Genomic DNA, 19,726 nt, shown 5'->3' with positions numbered 1-19,726 from the left:
TTTTTTCATTTTGCTTATATGGTGCTGAGGAATCGAACCCAGGGCCTCAAGCATGCAAGGCAAGCGCTCTACCACTGAGCCATCTTCCCAGCCCAAGAGTACATTTCTTATCAAGCATTGGATATAATGATATTCTATGTGCCAGTATTTGCTTTTCTTCTAGTTGAAGATGGTCACTGTATGACCAAGAACTTAACATCTTGTGTTCCTACTTTAACCGTCTTCTAGAGAGGAAACTGTTATATTTTGGAGGTTCTAAGGGGTCATCTCCAAGGTTCCTTCTAAATCTTTTAGGAATAGTCATTATGTGATTTTCAGGTATGTGAATGTAGCTAGTGGTAGAAACTTGTGTAACATGCCTGAGTTCCTTAATTCCCAGTACAAAAGAAAAAGTTTCTTATTGCTTTAAAAAAGAACTTAATTCATAATTTGGGTTATCCCTTTGAACTACTGTAAAGTTAACACAGAATTTGGTTAAAATGTCTGTTATAGACTATACTAAAAGTGTAGCCTTAATATCAGGATAGTTTCTATAATATTAACCCAGGCTATTTGCTTAACACTATATGCTCAAAGTTGGGTGCTGGTGGCTCACACATGTAAAGCTACTCAGGAGGCTGAGATCTGAGGATCGCAGTTCAAAGCCAGTCTGGGCAGGAAAGTCCAATGAGACTCTTATCTTGAATTAACCACCTGGAAACTGGAAGTGGTACTGTGGCTCAAAGTGTTAGAGCCCTAGCCTTGAGCAATAAAAGCTCAGGAACAGTGCCCAAGTGCCCAAGTCCTGAGTTCAAGCCCACAACCAACAAAAACAATTAATTAATGAAAATATTAAATAAATAAATAATTTTTTTAAAGCTGGATACAATGAAGCATGTCTGTCATACCAACTACACAGGAAGTATAGATAGAAAGTTCTGGGGCTGGGAAGGTGGCTCAGTGGTAGAGCACTTGCCTTGCATGCATGAGGCCCTGGGTTCGATTCCTCACCACCACATAAGCAAAAAGAAAAGATGGAAGTGGCACTGTTGCTCAAGTAGTAGAGTGCTAGCCTTGAGCTGAAGAGCTGAGGGACAGTGCCCAGGCCCAGAGTTCAGGCCTTACGACCAGACCCTCCCCACCCCCCCACCCCCCAATAAAAGGTCTTCATGGTCCAGCCCCAGCAAAAATCAAGACCATCTTTAGACAGGGCTAGGGTGTGGACCCATGTTGAAGAGGGCCTATCTAATAAGCAAGAGGCCCTGAGTTCAAACCCATGTGCCACACATACAAAAAATAAGGAATTAATAGGCCTTATAGGCCTCAAATATTTTCAAGACTAAAAGTTATAGCCATTGACCTTTAAAAAGTCTTATTATAAAAAGGTATATCAAGCCAGGCACTGTTGGCTCACGCCTGTAATCCTAGCTACTTAGGAGGCTGAGATATGAGGATCGTGGTTCAAAGCCAGCCTGGGCAGGAAAGTCTGTGAGACTCCTATCTCCAATAAACCACCAGAAAACCAGAAGTGGCGCTGTGGCTCAAGCAGTAGAGCGCTCACCTTGAGCTGAAGAGCACAGGGACAGCGCCCAAGCCCAGAGTTTAAAGCCCCACGATCGACCAAAAATAAATAAATAAATAAGGTATATCAATCTTTTTTTTTTCTGTTTCTGTTCCTTACCCACTAACATTTTTAAATATTCTTGGTTGTGTTGTCTGTAATATGTATGCATTCAAAGTAAACTGAAATAATTATATTTTAGAATTCAGCTTTTTGTAAAGTCCAGGGCAAATGCTGATGTAGTATAGGCTATAGAGTTCTATTTTTTTATAAAATGAATTGTAAATAGTATATCTGCACTCATTTTAAATGATTGTGAATTTGTATTGCAGAGAAGTCTGAGTAATACTGAAGATGAATGTACCCACCTAAAAGAAATGAATGAACGGACTCAGGAAGAATTAAGAGAATTAGCTAATAAATATAATGGAGCAGTTAATGAGATTAAAGATTTATCTGATAAATTAAAGGTATGTGAATAACCAACCAAAAAGTATATTAATCTAATAGTTCCTAACACACTTAGACATAACTTGATGTTTAGGCATTTCTGGATGGTAGTTGATGTAAATATTTTGTAGTAACTAAAGTAGCTAGTGAAAATAAGGTGATTGTATTCTGTTTGGCCCAACTTCCTTTACTACAGAAGTTTAAAGTTTGAAAAAGTTCATATAATTTTCTCTGATTAGAAATGTAGCTAGTGATTTACTAACAACTGTTAACAGAGGAGAATCAGCAAAACATGATCTTGGATTTTTTTTGAACCTGAAACTGTATATTTTAAAGCCAAAACAAGCCCTGTGGAATCATGGGGAAGTCTGTTTGATCTCTGGTAGCCTTCAAGGATGCTGTTGGTTCTGTTTTAGCTTTCATGTCATGTAGCTGTGGAACATTAATGTCTAATTAATGATCCTTTAAAAATCTAGTAACTGAGAGCTGGGAAGGTGGCTCAGTGGTAGAGTGCTTGCCTTGCATGCATGAAGCCCTGGGTTTTATTCTTCCGTACCACATAAGCAAAAAGAAAAAAGCCGGAAGTGGCACTGTGGCTCAAGTGGTAGAGTGCTAGCCTTGAGCTGAAGAGCTGAGGGACAGTGCCCAGGCCCAGAGTTCAGGCCCACGACTCGACCCCCCCAAAAAAAATCTAGTAACTGAGTTAGTGAAGCCCTATCTTAATACAATTCAAATCATGGATTGAATTGACTGTCTAGAAAATTCACATTTCTTAGAAAAGACCAAATCATACTTCTCTTGTGGTATGGTTAGTTGACCTATTATAGTTTTAAAATTAGACTTTTTAAAGGAATATCTTTTTGAAAAGAGCTTGAACCATCAACCTTTTAGCTAAAGAGTTTTGTTAAAGAATTCACGTGTTGGTAGCTCATGCCTGTAATCATAGCTACTCAGGAGTCTGAGATCTGAGAATTGTGGTTTGAAGCTAGCTAGGCAGGAAAAGTCCAGGAGACTCTTATCTCCAATTGAGCACTATAAAGTTAGAAGTGGAACTATGGCTCAATTGGTAGAGGTCCAGCCTTGAACACAAAAGCTAAAGGACAATACCTAGTCCCTGAGTTCAAGCTCCAGGACAGGCATATATATACATACATAAATTTTCAGAATGTTACATTTTAGAGATTAGAAACAAATTGAGACAATAGTAATTTTAGTTTAAAATCTCCTTACATAAAAACTGGAATATATCACTTTGACCCTTTATCTCTCTTTATATTGAGTTTGTTGTGTTTTTTTTTGTTCTAAGTGCTTTTGAGGAGTGCTTGCAGTGTCGATCATTTTTTACATCAACACTATCTATATATGTCTCTCATCTTTGTTCAGAAAACTATCTTTATAAACACTTCATAGAACTTCCTTAGAAGTTGTTTTTTTTGGGTGGGGGGTCAGTCCTAGGGTTTGAACTCTGAGCACTGCTCCTCAGCTCAAGGCTAGCACTCTACCACTTGAGCCACAGTGCCGCTTTCAGTTTTCTGAGTTATTTATTGGAGATAAGAGTCTCACAACTTTCCTGCCCAGGCTGTCTTTGAACTGCGATCCTCAAATCTCAACCTCCTGAGTAGTTAGGATTATAGGCATGAGTCACCAGTGCCAGCTCTTAGAAGTTTTAAGTGAATAAAATCAGTCCTGGCTTAGACCTTTTATTACAAGGCCAAATTTTATTAAATATTTAAAGAAGATTTCTCCTTCAACAGGTAGCAGAGGGAAAACAAGAGGAAATCCAACAGAAAGGACAAGCTGAGAAAAAAGAATTGCAACATAAAATAGATGAAATGGAAGAAAAAGAACAGGAGCTCCAGGCCAAAATAGAGGCTTTGCAAGCTGATAATGATTTCACCAATGAAAGGCTCACAGCTTTACAAGGTAAGTTAGCTAATCCAGGGATTGGTTCAATTTGACTTTTTTTTTTCCTTTTTGTCTGTGAAATACCTTTTTCTTGGACTTTTATTTACAGTACGGTTAGAGCACCTTCAGGAGAAAACTCTTAAAGAATGCAGCAGCTTAGGTAGGTGTCATCCATATTTCTTATTTAAAGCTGAAATTTTCATGAAGCTTTTGACTTTATTTACATCTCACATTGGTTACTTAATTTCTTTAAAGATGTTTTACATATTAGGCATAAAACAGCTATACTTAGAAAATTTCCTTATGGAAGGTACTTTATTGCCACTAGTGGGCACCATTGTTTAGTGCTTAAGATGAATGAAAATTCTGCACTAGATGTTCTTAAATCCATGAACAGCAGGACCTTTTACCCTGGAAGCCCACTAGGCCTGAATTAATAGAAAATGGCAAGTTGAATCTTTGTATAAAAATAAGCATAAAGTTTTCTATCCAATCTTAATGTGAGTAACAATACAAATACCATGGTTTCATTTGAAACCAGTTTTAAAGTAATTAAATTATTTGATCAGGCAATGATACACTGTCTTAATCCTAGGGATACAAGTTGATGACTTCTTACCTAAAATAAATGGGAGCACAGAAAAAGGTAGTGTAAAAAACTTATTTTTTAAAAAATTTCATGATATCTTTTTACTATTTCAACAGGATAGGAAACTAAGCATTTTAAGTATTTGAAATGAAAAGCAATCTCTTCAAACCACTGTATTTTAAAATCAGGCATCTTTTAACAAAAGACTTACTGCTGTGATGTATTCTTGGATATCCCTTGCTATATGGAAAATGAAGTTTAACCATAAGAGTGGTGAATATAGCCCCCTTTCAAAGAGCAATACTACCACTTTATTCCATCAAGCTACATTTCCAAATCCCCTTGTATAATGTATTAATGAGCCTAACAATCCATTGAGACATAGACAGATTAAAAATTGCCTTTTTCCTCCATAGTTGTAAATAATGTTTTCATATTTAACCATCTTCATCCTCCTTGTTAGGTAATCACAGAACCTGGTTTTTTTTGTTTTGTTTTGTTTTGCCAGTCATGGGGCCTGAACTTGGGGCCTGGGCACTGTCCCTCAGCTCTTCAGCTCAAGGCTAGCACTCTACCACTTGAACCACAGCGCCACTTCCAGCCTTTTCTGCTTATGTGGTCCTGAGGAATTGAACCCAGGACTTCATGCATGCAAGGCAAGCACTCTACTACTGAGCCACCATATGTATGTTTCATTGATCAGAGAGAATGAGTGCTTTCTGTCATAGAAAAATCCTTAGTTTTTGGTTCTGTAACCCTTTTTTCCTGGGTAGCATGGGTTCTCTCTTGCTACAAATTTAGATGTTTGGTGTATTAAATGAATAAAAGTGTTTTCTTTGTATACTCAACTATGTATATTCAACTATATATATATATATATATATATATATATGTATATACACTCATGTTATGGTTTTATTCATTCATTCATTTACTTTAGTGCTAGAAATCAAATATAGTACCGTGGATATCCTAGGCAAATGCCCTACTACCACTGAGCAACATCTCTAGCTTCCTCCCCTCTCTCTCTGGCAGTATTGGGGTTTATAGTCAGGGCCTTACACTTGCTAGCCAGATGCTTTTCTGCTGAGCCATGCCTCTAGATAGCATCTAGTTTTTTTTAAACACAGAAGTTAGTGGACAATATCAAGATTGATATCAGAATTTCCTATTAAATATTTTTTCATGTATCAGGGGATATCTTTATAGTTCTTTGGCATCAAACTCTGATCAAGTTAGAAAATGATTTCTTTTATTTTTGTTTGTTTGGTTTGATTTGGTTTTAATCAAGAACTAGAAAAACAGGTTCAGCTAATCCTGTATATGTGAGCTGGTAAGGTTTAAGACTGATATTACATATGTAATGAATTTTAAGTCTCTAAAAAGTTTTTCTAGAGCCAGGTGCCAGTGGCTCACACCTGTAATCCTAGCTACTCAGGAGGTTGAGATCTGAGGATTGCAGTGCAAAGTCAGCCCAGGCAGGAAAGACTGTGAGACTTTTATCTCCAATTACCCACCAGAAAACTGGAAGTGGCGCTGTGGCTCAAGTGGTAGAGCACTAGCCTTGAGCTGAAGAGCTGAGGGACAGTGCCCAGGCCTACAGTTCAAGGGCCATGACCGACCCCCCCCCCCAAAAAAAAAGTTTCTCTAATAACTACATTTGTCTTTTCTTCATATAGTTTATAAAATGCAATCTGAATATCGATTTTAGAATTTTAAAGGTGTAGTTTATATTCATAGTCCCAAATTATTAGATGCTGTTCATTAAACATATTTAATGTACATAAAATGAGTTAATCCTTTTCTTTGAACTTCTTTGACTGATTCTGTATCTTCTGATACTATTTGTTCATTTTTTTTTCTTTTTCTTCCTGGCGTGTGCACTTTTAAATTAAATCTGTCACTCTTGACCTGAATATGTGTTTATTACAGTGTTAGTGTTAACTGAAAGAGAGAACTTTCTATTTGTTCAGTTAAGAGAATTTTTTTTGAGTGGGGGAAGGTTCAGTCATACAAGAGGATATTTTTATATATACAAAAGCATGTTCTTATTAGAGTTGTCAAAATACTGTGTAAAATTTTTGCCAGTTACAATTGATTTTGAAGAATGGTAGTAGACTTTTATATTGTAGTCTCTTAATTTATGATTAAATGGAGCCACTTAGATAGTTAATGGATACTCGTTGCTATAGTTTCTCTTACTAATATATTTGGAGATGTTTTGTTGGTGGTAGAGTAGTATGAAAATGACTAAATAGATCCTTTTAAGGAAACTTAATAGGACATTTTTAAATATACACAGATTCATTGTACCAGACTTAGTTATAGAGTAGACATTCGAATAAGATGGATTATTTATTCCATTGGGAACCACTTAAATAATAACAAATACTAAGCATGCCAGAATTATTCAAAATAACATAGCCATAATATTACATGATTTTTTGAACTAAAATTTCTCTTTAAATGGCAGAAAGAACACCAGATATAATTCATATAGTTCATAAGAAGATATTTCAAAAATGTCTAGAGACAATACTTTTTGCAGTGAACTCCTTTTCTGAAATTACTTAAATATACTAAAGCTATAAACTACACAGATTTTGTGCTAGGAATTTTTTGTATCTTATTTAATAAAATAAGCATAATTCAAGTATATCTTAATATAGAACAATGCTAAGAGAAATTTAATTAGAGTCATGGGTATCATTTTAAATGTTTGGTAGCCACATTAAAATTTACAGAGAGAATACATGCTTGTTAACATAGTTATGCAAGAGGTAAACACAGGAAAATTGCTGTTTGAGGACAGCCAGGCAAAAAAGCTAGGTAGATCCTAACTCAGAAACCAGTCTATACCCTGGGTGCCAGTGGCTCACGCCTGTAATCCTAGCTACTCAGGAGGCTGAGATCTGAGGAACGTCTGTGAGTTTAACCACCAGAAAACCAGAAGTGGCGCTGTGGCTCAAGTGATAGAGCATTCACCTGGAGTTGAAGGGCTGAGGGACAGCGCCCAGGCCCAGAGTTCAAGCCCCATGATCAATAACAACCAAAAAAAACAAAAACAAAATATAATCTGGGAGCGAGGCACTGATGGCTCATGCCTGTAATCCTAGCTACTCAGGAGGCTGAGATCTGAGGATCATAGTTCAAAGCTAGCCCAGGCAGGAAAGTCCATGAGACTCTTATCTCCAATCAACTACCAAAAAACCAGAAGTGGAGCTGTAGCTCAAACTGGTAGAGCACTACCCTTGAGCACAAAAGTTCAGGGACAACACCCAAGCCCTTAGTTCATGCCCTATAACTGACCAAAAACAAACCCAACAAGCTAGGTATGCTGGTGTATACTTATAATTCCAGCTATATAGAGGAGATGGAAGTAAAAGGATTATGTTCCTAAGCCTACTCAAGTAAAATCATGAGACCCTACTTGAAAAACTGAAGTGGAGCTGGGCACCATTGGCTAGCACCTGTAATCCTAGCTACTAAGGAGGCTGAGATCTCTGAGGATCGCAGTTCAAAGCCAACCTGGGCAGGAAAGTTTGTGAGACTCAACCACCAGAAAACTGGAAGTAGCACTGTGGCTCAAGTGATAGAGCGTTCAGCTTGAGCACAAGGACAGTGCCCAGGCCCAGAGTTCAAGCCCCACAACCAAAAAAAAAAAAAAAACAGAAGTGGAAAAGAAGTTGAATTGTGGTTCAAGTAGTAGAGGCCTTGAATTCAAACCTCAGTGCCACCACAAAACAACAAAAACAACAAAATATATAAAGGGAGCTGGGTGGTGGTGGCTCAGGCCTGTAATCCTAGCTACTCAGAGGGACAGCGCTCAGGCCCAGAGTTTAAGCCCCATGACCGACCCCCCCAAAAAAAATTTTTTTTAATATATATATATATATATAAAGAAACAGGCAAATAAAACAAATTTTAATAATATGTTTAGTTAATTCACAATATCTAAAGTGTTAAACAATATTTTAAGATTATTAATGAAATATTTCATAGTAATTTTACTTAAGTGCTTGAAAAAACCTTATAGCATATCTCTGTTCAAACTAACTACATTTGAAGATTAGATATTCTAGGTGTTTAAAAAACAAACAAACTACAGGGGGGCTGGGAAGGTGGTTCAGTGGTAGAGCGCTTGCCTTGCATCCTGAGGCCCTGGGTTTGATTCCTCAGCACCACCTAAGCAGAAAAAGATGGAAGTGGCACTGTGGCTCACACCTAGAATCCTAGTTACTCTATGCACTAGCCTTGAGCTGAAGAGCTGAGGGACAGTGCCCAGGCCTAGAGTTCAGGCCCCATGACTGACAAAAAAAAAACCAAAACATCGCTGGTGGTTCACACCAAGAATCCTAGCTACTCAGGAGGCTGACATCTGAGGCTCATGGTTCAAAGCCTGCCAGGGCAGGAAAGTCCATGAGACTCTTATCTCCAATAAACCACTCAGAAAACTGGAAGTGGCACTGTGGCTCAAGTGGTAGAGTGCTCGCCTTGATCTGAAGAGCTGAGGGACAGTGCTCAGGCACAGAGTTCAAGCCCCAATACTGACAAAAAAAAACCCAGAACTACAGGAAACTCACATGTAATAAAATACACTTGAAGTAGAGTGGTGGTTCACTATGCTTCCATAGTTGTTTATTTTACCCTCTTTTAACCCTATCCAGAATCAGACCACCTCTCTTCCATCCCATAAATACCTGCTTCCCTTTGAACTCTATCAATGGCATGCATTTTTTAATAGTTCTAGTGAGTGAACTCCCAAAGGCCTGAATTCAAGTAATAGAAAACTGTCACCAGCAAAATCCTTTACATATAAACTAACTGTAAGACTTTTATGTGCATTAAAAAGTCTTTGTAGCCGAGGCCAGTGGCTCATGCCTGTAATCCTAGCTACTAAGGAGGCTAAGATCTGAGTATCTCAGTTCAAAGCCAGCTTAGGCAGGAAAGTCTATGAGACTCTTTTCTCCAATTAACCACCAGAAAACTGGAAATAATGTTGTGGCTCAAGTGGTAGAGTGCTAGCCTTCAGCTGAAGAGCTCAGGGACAGAAGCCAGGCCCAGAGTTCAAGACCCCACAACTGACCAAAATAAAAAAAAGTCTTTGTAGAAGTAATCCACAGTTATTTATCTTATATTAATCATAGACGTTAAAGTAGTAAATATTTTAGTGTAGAGTTCAGATATATTCAAACCAGGGAGACACTAGGGTGATTTAGAGGATAGCCTGCTTTTATAAATGTCATCTGAAGTCCTTTGATATTAATCTGAAATTTGGTTTCAGGATGTTTCATAAAATTCTTAGTGACATTAAAATTGGCTCCAAATTTCATATTTAATGTGGTATTATATGGTTTGGGTTTTCAAAGTGTTGTCAATAGAATTTATTTAAAAATAACTATCTTGGCATTGGCTAATCTACTGAGGCTTCTGTTTGGTTTTCAATTGGTTCTAATTTTCAAATTCTATTTATTTAAATTCCTTGATTTCCCGATTTTTATTACAATGAGATGTTTGTTTTTTCTTCTGAGGGGCTACATTATATCTGCACAGCGATTAAAAGCATGAGTTGCATAAATCCTTTCTGCCTATGTTTTTATCTTATACTGGTAGTAAAAGTAGAGTGCAGGTTCTTCACACTGTGTAACTAGGTGAAGAAAAAGACAATTTGAGAAATAAAAGAAGGCAGCTTACAGGAAAGGATGTCAAGAGAGGATGATCAGAGTAGGAGATGTGTGTTGAGATGGAGGAGAAGAGAATGAGGGTTCTCTTGTGAACCCTCTGCCATAAGTTTTAGTGCTTATGCACCTTTCAGATAATCATCATTAGGAATATAAATTTTATATTTCAAAAATCTAAGTGGTAGTTGTGAAACATACAAGCATGTAATTGAAGAATCTTACCTAGATTCAGAAGTTATTAGTTCTTCTAGTCAAGGTAAATGAAGACTACTGTAAGAAAAGGACTGAAACTCTTATTAAACCACTATGTTTACAAGTTGATTTTTCCTCATCTGTTTTTTTTTCCAAAACCAAATTCCATTTGACCTCAGCAACACTATTTAAAAGGAAGCTCTTATTTTAAGATCTACAGAAGCTAAATTTGATCATTTGGGTAGAGATAAGCAGTATAGTGTTTAATAGTATCTGAAGTTTAGATAAAGGGACTCAGAGGATTATTTGTGAAAATGAAAGTGCAAAAGTAAAACTTTCAAGCTGGGTGCTGGTGGCTCATGCCTGTAATCCTAGCTACTCAGGAGGCTGCAATATGAGGATTGCGGTTCGAAGCCAGCACAGGCAGCAAAGTCTGTGAGGCTCTTAACTCCAAATTAACCACCAGAAAACTGGAAGTGGTACTGTGGCTCAAGAGGTAGAGCGCTTGTCTTGAGCTGAAGAGCTGAGGAACAGTACCCAGGCCTAGAGTTCAAGCCCCACGACTGCTGAAAGAAAAAAAATTCAAGGGATTATTTTGTAGTATTATTGAATTTTCTTACCTTTTGCCTCTTTGAATAGGTGTGATGAGAGCCTTTAGAGAACATATACTTGAAAGCATACTAATAACCATTTTTAAAAATGTCTTTAATATTTGTTAAGTTGTAATAGAAAAATACATATTTTAAAAGTAGGAGAAGCTTTTTTGGGGGGTTCTTCTTTTGTTGTTTTAACTCTTTGGATAAAAACTACACCTTTAAAAGTTAACTGTACAGGGTACAAATGAATGGTTATATTTCAGTCTTTTAACTCCAAAATATTTCTGCTTTAGTAATAAAATATATTCAACTATTATTACTTCTACTCAGTCAGAGTTACCCATGTTAATACATTCCACGTTTCCTACATTTGCTGTTGGTTTTCTAAGACAGCAAAAAACTTTATCCTTAAAAGTGTTTCTTTCTTTATTAGAGCACTTGCTTTCAAAGAGTGGCGGGGACTGCACTTTTATTCATCATTTCATAGAATGCCAGAGTGAGTACAGAGTATTTTTCACATTGATTTTATGAAATCCAGGGTTAAATTGAAAAACGTGAGGATCTCAATGCATATGTTGTGTATAAGCACACAAAGAACTATCTTCAGATTAAGAGAACAACAAATCTTTTCATACTATTTCTTTTTCTCTCTTTTGATTTTGTTCTTTTTTTTTTTTGGTGTCAGTACTGGGGCTTAAATTTTCCTCCATTTTGAGAAAATATTTCTGTTTCATGGAGCTGAGCATTTCACATTACACATGTAGGCACACACACACACATACACACATTTCAAACTTGTAGCTTAGAAGTCATTATTGAGCAGGCAATAAAATGCAGTGCCATGCACCTAAACTTTCTATGTGGATAGTTAATGAAGAAATAGTAATAATAACCTTTTTAAAGTTCTAGTTAGTTCATAGATTTTTGACAGTCTTTTCTTTGCTTGGATTCAGGCTTGAACTTGTGCTTGACAGAAAGACACTACCAGTTGAGCTACACCTCTAACCCTTTTACTTTCATCGTTTTTCAAATAGGTGCTTGCTTTTGCTTTTCCCCATATTGCTGAGGTGTTAGGCATGATCCACTGATCCCAGCTTTTTATTAGTTGAGATTGGTGTTTCTTATACTTTTTACCTAGGGTAGCCGCAAACTGTGATCCTTCAAATCTCAGCCTTTCAAGTAGCTAGGATTACAAGTAGCTAGAGGCCTCTGCCCCCAGAAGTTTTGAGGTTCGAAAATACATTTGTTTGATTAAATGACACTATTAAAAGCTGTTATTCTGTTTGGACATCCAATTCTGAAGATGGGGCAGTAGGAGCTTTCTGTTTCTTGGACAGGTTGCTTCACAGTCTGATGTCACCTCTACTCTTGGGAAGTTGCACAAGGCTATCTTTACAAATATTTTTAAGACAAGCCTGGATATGGTAGCGCCTAACTAATTTCATCTATATAGAAGGTAGATAGCAAGAGGGTCTTGAGTTTAAGTTCTGCCTCAGCAAAGTTAACAAGACCTTATCTTAAAAACAAAAGGGTGGGCTGGGAAGGTGACCCAGTGGTAGAGCGCTTGCCTTGCCTCCTGAGGCCCTTGGTTCAATTCCTCAGCACCACATAAGCAAAAAGAAAAAAAGCCGGAAGTGGCGCTGTGGCTCAAGTGGTAGAGCGCTAGCCTTGAGCTGAAGAGCTGAGGGACAGCGCCCAGGCCCAGAGTTCAGGCCCCACGACCGGACCCCCCCCCCAAAAAAAAAGGGTTAGAAGAGGATGAGTATCAGGCAAACATTTAGGCATTTTTTTCCTTCCTCTTTTCTGTCTTTGAAATTAATGGTTTTCTGCATTTTTCTGTTATAATCACATTTCATGACTATGTATGCATATTGAGTCCCCATCCACAACTTTAGGAGAATTTTTAGTATGGACACAAATTGAACAGATCAAATGTAATGCTCCTGAGATATTTAAGGGAATATAGAAGCTTTTTAGAAAAGCTGCTGGTGCTGGGCACCAGTGGCTCATGCCCATAATCCTAGCCAGGAGGTTGAGATCTGAGGATTGCTGTTCAAAGCCATCACGTTCCTTGAAAATTTGTTACTTCAGGTTTACTTTGCTAACTTTGTGGATACATTGAGACTTTTGTGTTCTGATAAAGATATATTCTGCCTGGGAAAGAGAAAAAGATTGTGAGGGAAAGTACAAGGTATGAGGTTATGCTAACAAGAAGGATGATAGAGGTTGAAAAACTGAAATCGATTATGAGCAGGTATGAAAATAGAATAGTGAAACCTATTGAAGTTGTTTTGAGAGGAGGGGGGCGTGTCAGGAAAAGCAATAGAAGGGGTGATATTGATTGGAATTAATTGTAAATGTGTGGAAAGTGTGGAAAGATAACCCTGAAATACCCTCTTGTATAACTAAAGAAATGTGGTAGTTTGTTGTTGTTGTCTGTGCCATTCCTGGGGCTTGACTCAGGGTCTGGGTACTATCCCTAAGCATTTGTGTTCAAGGCTAGTGTACTACCACTTGAGCCACACCAAACCTCCACTACTTCACTTATGACTTTTTGGTGTTCAGTCAGACTTTATTTTTTTTTAATTTTTTTTTATTTTTGTTAGTTGTGGGGGCCTGAAGTCTGGGCCTAGGCGCTGTCCCTCAGCTCTTCAGCTCTAGGCTAGCGCTCTACCACTTGAGCCACAGCGCCACTTCCATCTTTTTCTGCTTATGTGGTGCCGAGGAATATAACCCAGGGCCTCAGGATGCAAGGCAAGCACCCTACCACTGAGCCATTTTCCAGCCTCCAGTCAGACTTTTTGATGGTCTTGTGGACTTTTCTTCCTGAGCTGACTTCAGATCATGATCCTCAAATCACAATCCTCAGACTGTAGTCTCCTGAGTAGCTCTGATTACAGGCATAAGACACCAGCACCTGCCTAAAAAAAATGCTTTCTGAGCTAACAGATTGTATGTTTTTAAGTCTGTTTTGGGTGTTCATGAATTTTGTCATTTGAAGAGCTTATTTATATTGGTGTGAACGATGGAAAGGTGAAGGTAGAGGCTTTCTGTAAGGACATGGGGAGGATTTGCTATCACTCCATAAGTACAGTAAAGATAGCCTTCTCTGACTGCTCTCTATCCCTTTGATGCCTCTTTCTACTGTCTGTCCTGAGGAGGTGAGACATTACTGCTGGGTGCCAGAGCAGGTTTCCAAGTTTATTATTTTTATTGTTTATTTTTGTTAAGCACAGCCTTAATTATCTTTTTTGGGGGGAGGGGTCCGGTCATGGGGCCTGAACTTTGGGCCTGGGCGCTGTCCCTCAGCTCTTCAGCTCAAGGCTAACGCTCTACCACTTGAGCTACCGTGCCAATTCCAGCTTTTTTCTTTTTGTTTATGTGGTGCTGAGGAATCGAACCCAGGGCCTCATGCATGCAAGGCAAGTGCTCTACCACTGAGCTCCCAACATTAATTATCTTAATGTTTCAGGTCTTATTGTTATGTTTAGTTTTCTTTCCCTGATTTTCAAAACATTCTTTTCCTGCCTCCCACCCCATTTTGAAATTATAGTCACTATCTCTGTACTTCTTTTGTTCCCTCCTTCCAGCTAGGGCTTGTTCTCACATAAAAATCCCCTTATTTGGAGAAACACATTGAATCAGTGTTGCTGTATAACTGCATGTTTCCTTTTCATCGCTCTATGAGCTCAGTCTCTTTGGAAAATTTAGGATTTTTCTGATTGCATATTCTATATGAAAGCTTTTTCAATTTTTATTTCTTAAAGCCATATATTTGTAGTAAAGAATAGAAAATACTGTGGTCCCTTGTTCTTGGTAGTTTTTGTCCCTATTATAAGACTACTTTGTGAGCGAGGTGTTTCTAACTCCTTATTTCTTTGTTCGTCTGGTCTTAGGATATGTTGGAAGGTATTTGTTTATACCTGTTATTTCCCCAAGGCAGCCAGCTTCCTGGCATTTCTTCTAGATTTTCATTAGTATAACTGCACATAGGTAATAGTCTCACTCATGTCATCAGTGTTCTAGTATGTAGATTGTTCATTATTAGAAAAGATCTGTTACTGTTCCTGAAATTGGCCCATTACATGTCATTTTTAATCTGTCCTTGAATTCTATATCCTTTTCTCTTTGTTCTTTCTTCTTGTGTTTTAAGACAAATAGTTCCTGGAACTGTTTTTTGAAAAGGCAGAATATCTTCTATAATAAGAATTGCTGTAATCAGTTTCCAGTGGTTCACGCCTATAATTCTACCTACTCAGGAGGCTGAGATCTGAGTATCTCAGCTCAAAGCCAACCTACTGAGGAGGCTGAGATCTGAGTATCTCAGCTCAAAGCCAGCCCAGGCAAGAAAGTCTGTGAGAATCTTTATCTCCAATTAATCACAGAAAAAATTGGAATTGGCATTGTGGCTCAAGTGTTAGAGTGCTGGCCTTGAGCAAAAGGAGCTCTGGGTCAGCTTCCAGACCCAGAGTTCAAGCCTCAGGACTGGCAAAAATTAAAATTAATTAATTAATTAATTATTGATCTGTACCTTTGTGCTTTATGTCTTTTGTGTTATTTTTTCCACAGTAAATACATGTAGCTTAGTGTATCCTTGATTAAAGGAAGTTTAAAGAAGAAAGGAAGAAGAAGAAGAAAAAAGAAGCTAGTAATATAACTCAGTACAGAACAGCTGGCTGCCTAGCATAATATACAAGGCCACCCAAATTTGTGATCCCAAGCATCATAAATACAGAAAATAAATATAAAAAGAAAACAAAGACAAAATAGATATTTGTTGTCTTCATTAAAAAAGAGAGAGAAAAGAAGAAGAATGTTCTAAAATACTGAATGTGGAGGTACATGCCTATTAGCTCAGTATTCAGGAGGCTGAAGCAGTGATTATTTCAAGACTAACCTGAGCTACATAGTACTCAGGAAAACAAAACAAAAGCCTCCTACTCTCTATATATCTGTAGCTCTTTTTTTATTTTTTTGCACTTTTCCTGGGGCTTGAACTCAGGCCTGATCGCTGTCAGTGAGCTTCTTTGTGCTCAAGACTAGCGCTCCACGGCATCACTTTCAGCTTTTTCTGAGTAGTTTATTGGAGATAGAGATGTGGTCTCGAGCCACATCCTCAGATCTCAGCCTCCTGAGTATCTAGGATTACAGACATAAGCACTGGTGCCCAGCTAAATAGCTCTTTTAAGACCTATGGTTATCATTACAGGGAAGCTCTCTTGAATCTCCAGGACAGGATCAGGACAGATTCAATTCTCACCTTTTTTGATGATACTGACTACAACAAAGCATTGAGGTTCTCACCCTACATTTGAGATTAAAAGCTTGGAAACTGTTTTTTAATGTTATCTATGTTTTTTAATTCTTTAATTATAGGCAGTTACTGTTTCATCAGATTTGATAATATGACCTAAAATATTACCAATAATGAGAATATCAGCAGCTGATTATTGTTCAGCTTTTGTTAACCAGTATTATCCAAACCTTTCTTTGTATATTGTTTTTAATCCTCAGTATTTTAGGATGAGGGAATACTAAAATAATTTTTCTTAGCTGGGAATGTGGCTTAGTAATAGAGTGCTTGCCTAACATGCATGAAGCCCTGGGTTCAATTCCTCAGTAGCACAGAAGTCGTGCTGTGGCTCAAGTGGTAGAGTGCTAGCCTTGATCAAAAGAAACTCGTAGAAACAGTTCCCAGGCCCTGAGTTCAAGCCTCAGGACTAGCAATAAGAAGAAGAAGTATTTTTTCAATACATGTATGTATTCAACAAATATTAATTAAATATCTCCTGCATATTTCCTGGCATTTGAGCTATTGGGGCTTTAAAAGTGAATGAAACAGGCCAAGAGTAGTGGTTCATGCCACTCAACATGCATAAATATGATGAGTAGTTGCAGTATATCTTCACAAAGATAGAAATAAAGAGCTGTGGAAGCTTAGACAGGAATGATACCTAACCCATATGGGAGGAAAGAAGTAAAAGAAATTCAGTTTAGACATGATGTCATTTATTCAGAGAGAAATGTTTCATGGATGAAAAAAGGTGCTGTATTTTTTAAGTTATGGAATACAAGTAATATTTTAATAAATAAAAATGTGGTTCTAGCTACCAGATGCTGGTAGCTCACACCAGTAATCCTATCTACTCAGGAGGCTCAGATCTGAGGATCACAGTTCAAAGCCAGCCCAGGCAGGAAAGTCCAGGAGACTTATCTCCAGTTAATCACCAGAACACTGGAAGAAGCTGTGGCTCAGAGTGGTAGAGCTCTATGTAATCTGAGTGAAAGAGCTCAGGGACACTGCCCAGGCCCTGAAGTCAACGCCCACAACCAACAATAACAACAAAAAATGGTCTAGATTGAAGTCAATATAAGAATTAGAGAAACTTCCAGAAGGAACAAAAGGGTCTAATATTAGTCATAATAAGCTGAATTATAATGTAGCAGTAAATAAACTCTTGAATCTTTACTTTTTTCCCCCTCTCTCTTGTCCCCCTCCCCCCTCCCCACCTTCCCCTTTCAAATCTAAAATGGCTTGCTTTGACAAATATGAATTTCTCCCTCATGCTTCAAGTCCATGGTAGGGAGGAGATTACATTGTCATTCAAGAATCTAGTTCAGTAGGGTCTTTACCATCTGATGATACTGCATCTCACCACACTTCTAGAGTTCCTGCAGTAGGGACAATAGGTAAGACAACAGTTTTTGTTTTTTTTTAAAATCATACTCTCAAATGCTTTGGCCCTAGGGAGTATGAGTCCTGTGGATTGAGGAAGCTCAATATTAGGAAGTTAGGGTGTAGATTCCTCCAAGGTGCTCTATTATAGGAACAGGAGTGTATGTCACACACCTTCTATTTGAAAGCTAGAAAGCAGTGAAACAACACTTTGAAAATGCATATTTTTTCTCTTTTTAAAAAATTACCTTAATTTTAAAATGGCTCACACCTATAATCCTAGCTACTCAGAAGGCTAAAATCTGAGGATCGTGGTTCAGAGCCAGCCCAGGCAGGAAAGTCTGTGAGACTCTTATCTCCAAAAAACTACTCAGAAAACTGGAAGTAGCACTGTGGCTCAAGTGGTAGGGTGCTCACCTTGAGATAAAGAGCTGAGGGATAGTGTCCAAGCCTCACAACTGACAAAAAAAAAAAATCCTTAGGTAGTTGTACAAAGAAGTTGCCATTTAACAAAGCAATTTATCAATACAGTACATCTTGATATATGTTACACCTTTCAACATTCTCAGCCATCCCTCTACTTTGAAAATTCCGATGGAAAAAAAAATGATAGTTTGTAAGTTTAATCAAACTATTAAATAAGCATGAGGATAGAATGCCAACATTTTCAGAGGGACGGCCACAAAATATTTACTCTCTATCAGAGGATGTATTATAGCAAAACAAGAGAATATAACAGAAAAGAAAGATTTGGAATCCAAGATCATAGAGAGTTTTACACAGGTCACATCCCTGCCTAGAGCAGCACACACAACTAAAACACGAGAAGAGAGAGATGGAAATATATGGCATATTACTAATATGTTTGACCATATGAGAGATTTTATTGTTCTTTGAGAATGTGGCCTGTGTTTAGGATACATATAAAACATTAGCAAAGCAAAGCATGATGCATTATAAACTTGAGAATTACTGTTGTATAAGTAGGAAAAATATATAATAGCATTTTAGATGATTTAGATTAAATAGATTAAACTACTGATTATAGATAGGTGAGATGCAACTCTTAAGGTGATGGTAGAATATGAAACAGCTTAATCATATACAAAATATTGTTAATAAATAGTGTATAAAATAGAAGGGTTTTAAATCAATATTATTTAGAAATATAAATACAGTGGGTAGATATACTAGTACACTTGTAATACAGTGCTTGGGAGGTGGAAGTAGAAGAATCTTGAGTTCCAGGCCAGCCTGAACTACATAATCTGACCCCATTTCTAAATAAACAAACAAACAACAAATGGAGCTAACAGAAAAATGGCTAACAAGTGGAAGTAATAACTTTCAAGACTGAAGTGGGACTAGGACAGCATGCATCAGACAGGTTATAATTTGTATCTTATAGGACTAATGACTTTAAGAAGTATCTAAATCTATGATTTTTACTTTAAGAAAGGAAAGCACAAGCAATCAAATAAAAAATAAGGAAAAGCTCCATAGGCATTGGCAAATGAGATTATAATGATCTTAATGTTGAAGGGTGGATGTGGGCCAAGTTGCAGTTACTTCAGAGTCAAAGAGTAAAGCCAGGCACCAGTGGCTGTAATCCTTGAGGTTCAAAGCAGTCCGGACAGAATGTCTGGGAGATTCTTAAATGCCTAAAGTGAGGTGTGACTCAAGTGGTAGAGCCCTAACCTTGAGGGGAAAAAGCTAAAGGAGAGCTCCCTAACCCTGGATTGAAACCCCTTTACCAGCACATAAAAAAGGAGTCAAAGAATAAAAAAATTACTTCATATGCTGTAGAAGAATAAATTGAAAGAAACCAACTGGTATACAGTATTAAAGAAGGGGCTATTCATAATAGATATATTCTTCTTAGTGAAATGCAGAATGGGAAAATATATGAATTTCAAAAAGTTATAAAGAAGGTATATTGCATATTCACAGAAAATCCTCCATAAAACAGTACTTTATTTCTCTAAGTGATTAACTTCTAAAATTCATTTCACTTGAAATATCTTACTTAAGTCTCTGCTGAATTGTGTCAGCAGGGAAAAGTGAACTGTCTGTATGAGATAATTTTTATTTCATATC

General features: G+C 37.5%; 1 protein-coding gene across 5 annotated transcripts in view; it reads left to right on the top strand.

The window, feature by feature from the left end:
• The window catches only part of Slmap (sarcolemma associated protein), a 75,757-nt gene that overhangs the window by 19,730 nt on the left and 36,301 nt on the right, over positions 1-19,726 (top strand). For 2 of the 5 annotated variants that reach the window (XM_013010480.1, XM_013010475.1), the window contains exons 8-12: positions 1,873-2,010; positions 3,745-3,913; positions 4,005-4,055; positions 4,491-4,541; positions 11,387-11,449. In XM_013010480.1, coding sequence (XP_012865934.1) covers positions 1,873-2,010; positions 3,745-3,913; positions 4,005-4,055; positions 4,491-4,541; positions 11,387-11,449 — 472 coding nt within the window. The remainder of the gene's footprint in view (positions 1-1,872; positions 2,011-3,744; positions 3,914-4,004; positions 4,056-4,490; positions 4,542-11,386; positions 11,450-19,726) is intronic. The other 3 variants (XM_013010477.1, XM_013010476.1, XM_013010479.1) reach the window with 2 other exon arrangements.

This window comes from Dipodomys ordii, unplaced genomic scaffold (genome assembly GCF_000151885.1).
Source record: "Dipodomys ordii isolate 6190 unplaced genomic scaffold, Dord_2.0 Scaffold12, whole genome shotgun sequence".
Taxonomy (NCBI): domain Eukaryota; kingdom Metazoa; phylum Chordata; class Mammalia; order Rodentia; family Heteromyidae; genus Dipodomys; species Dipodomys ordii.
Note: the sequence above shows the minus strand (reverse complement) of the source record. Positions and strands in the feature narration are given on the sequence as shown.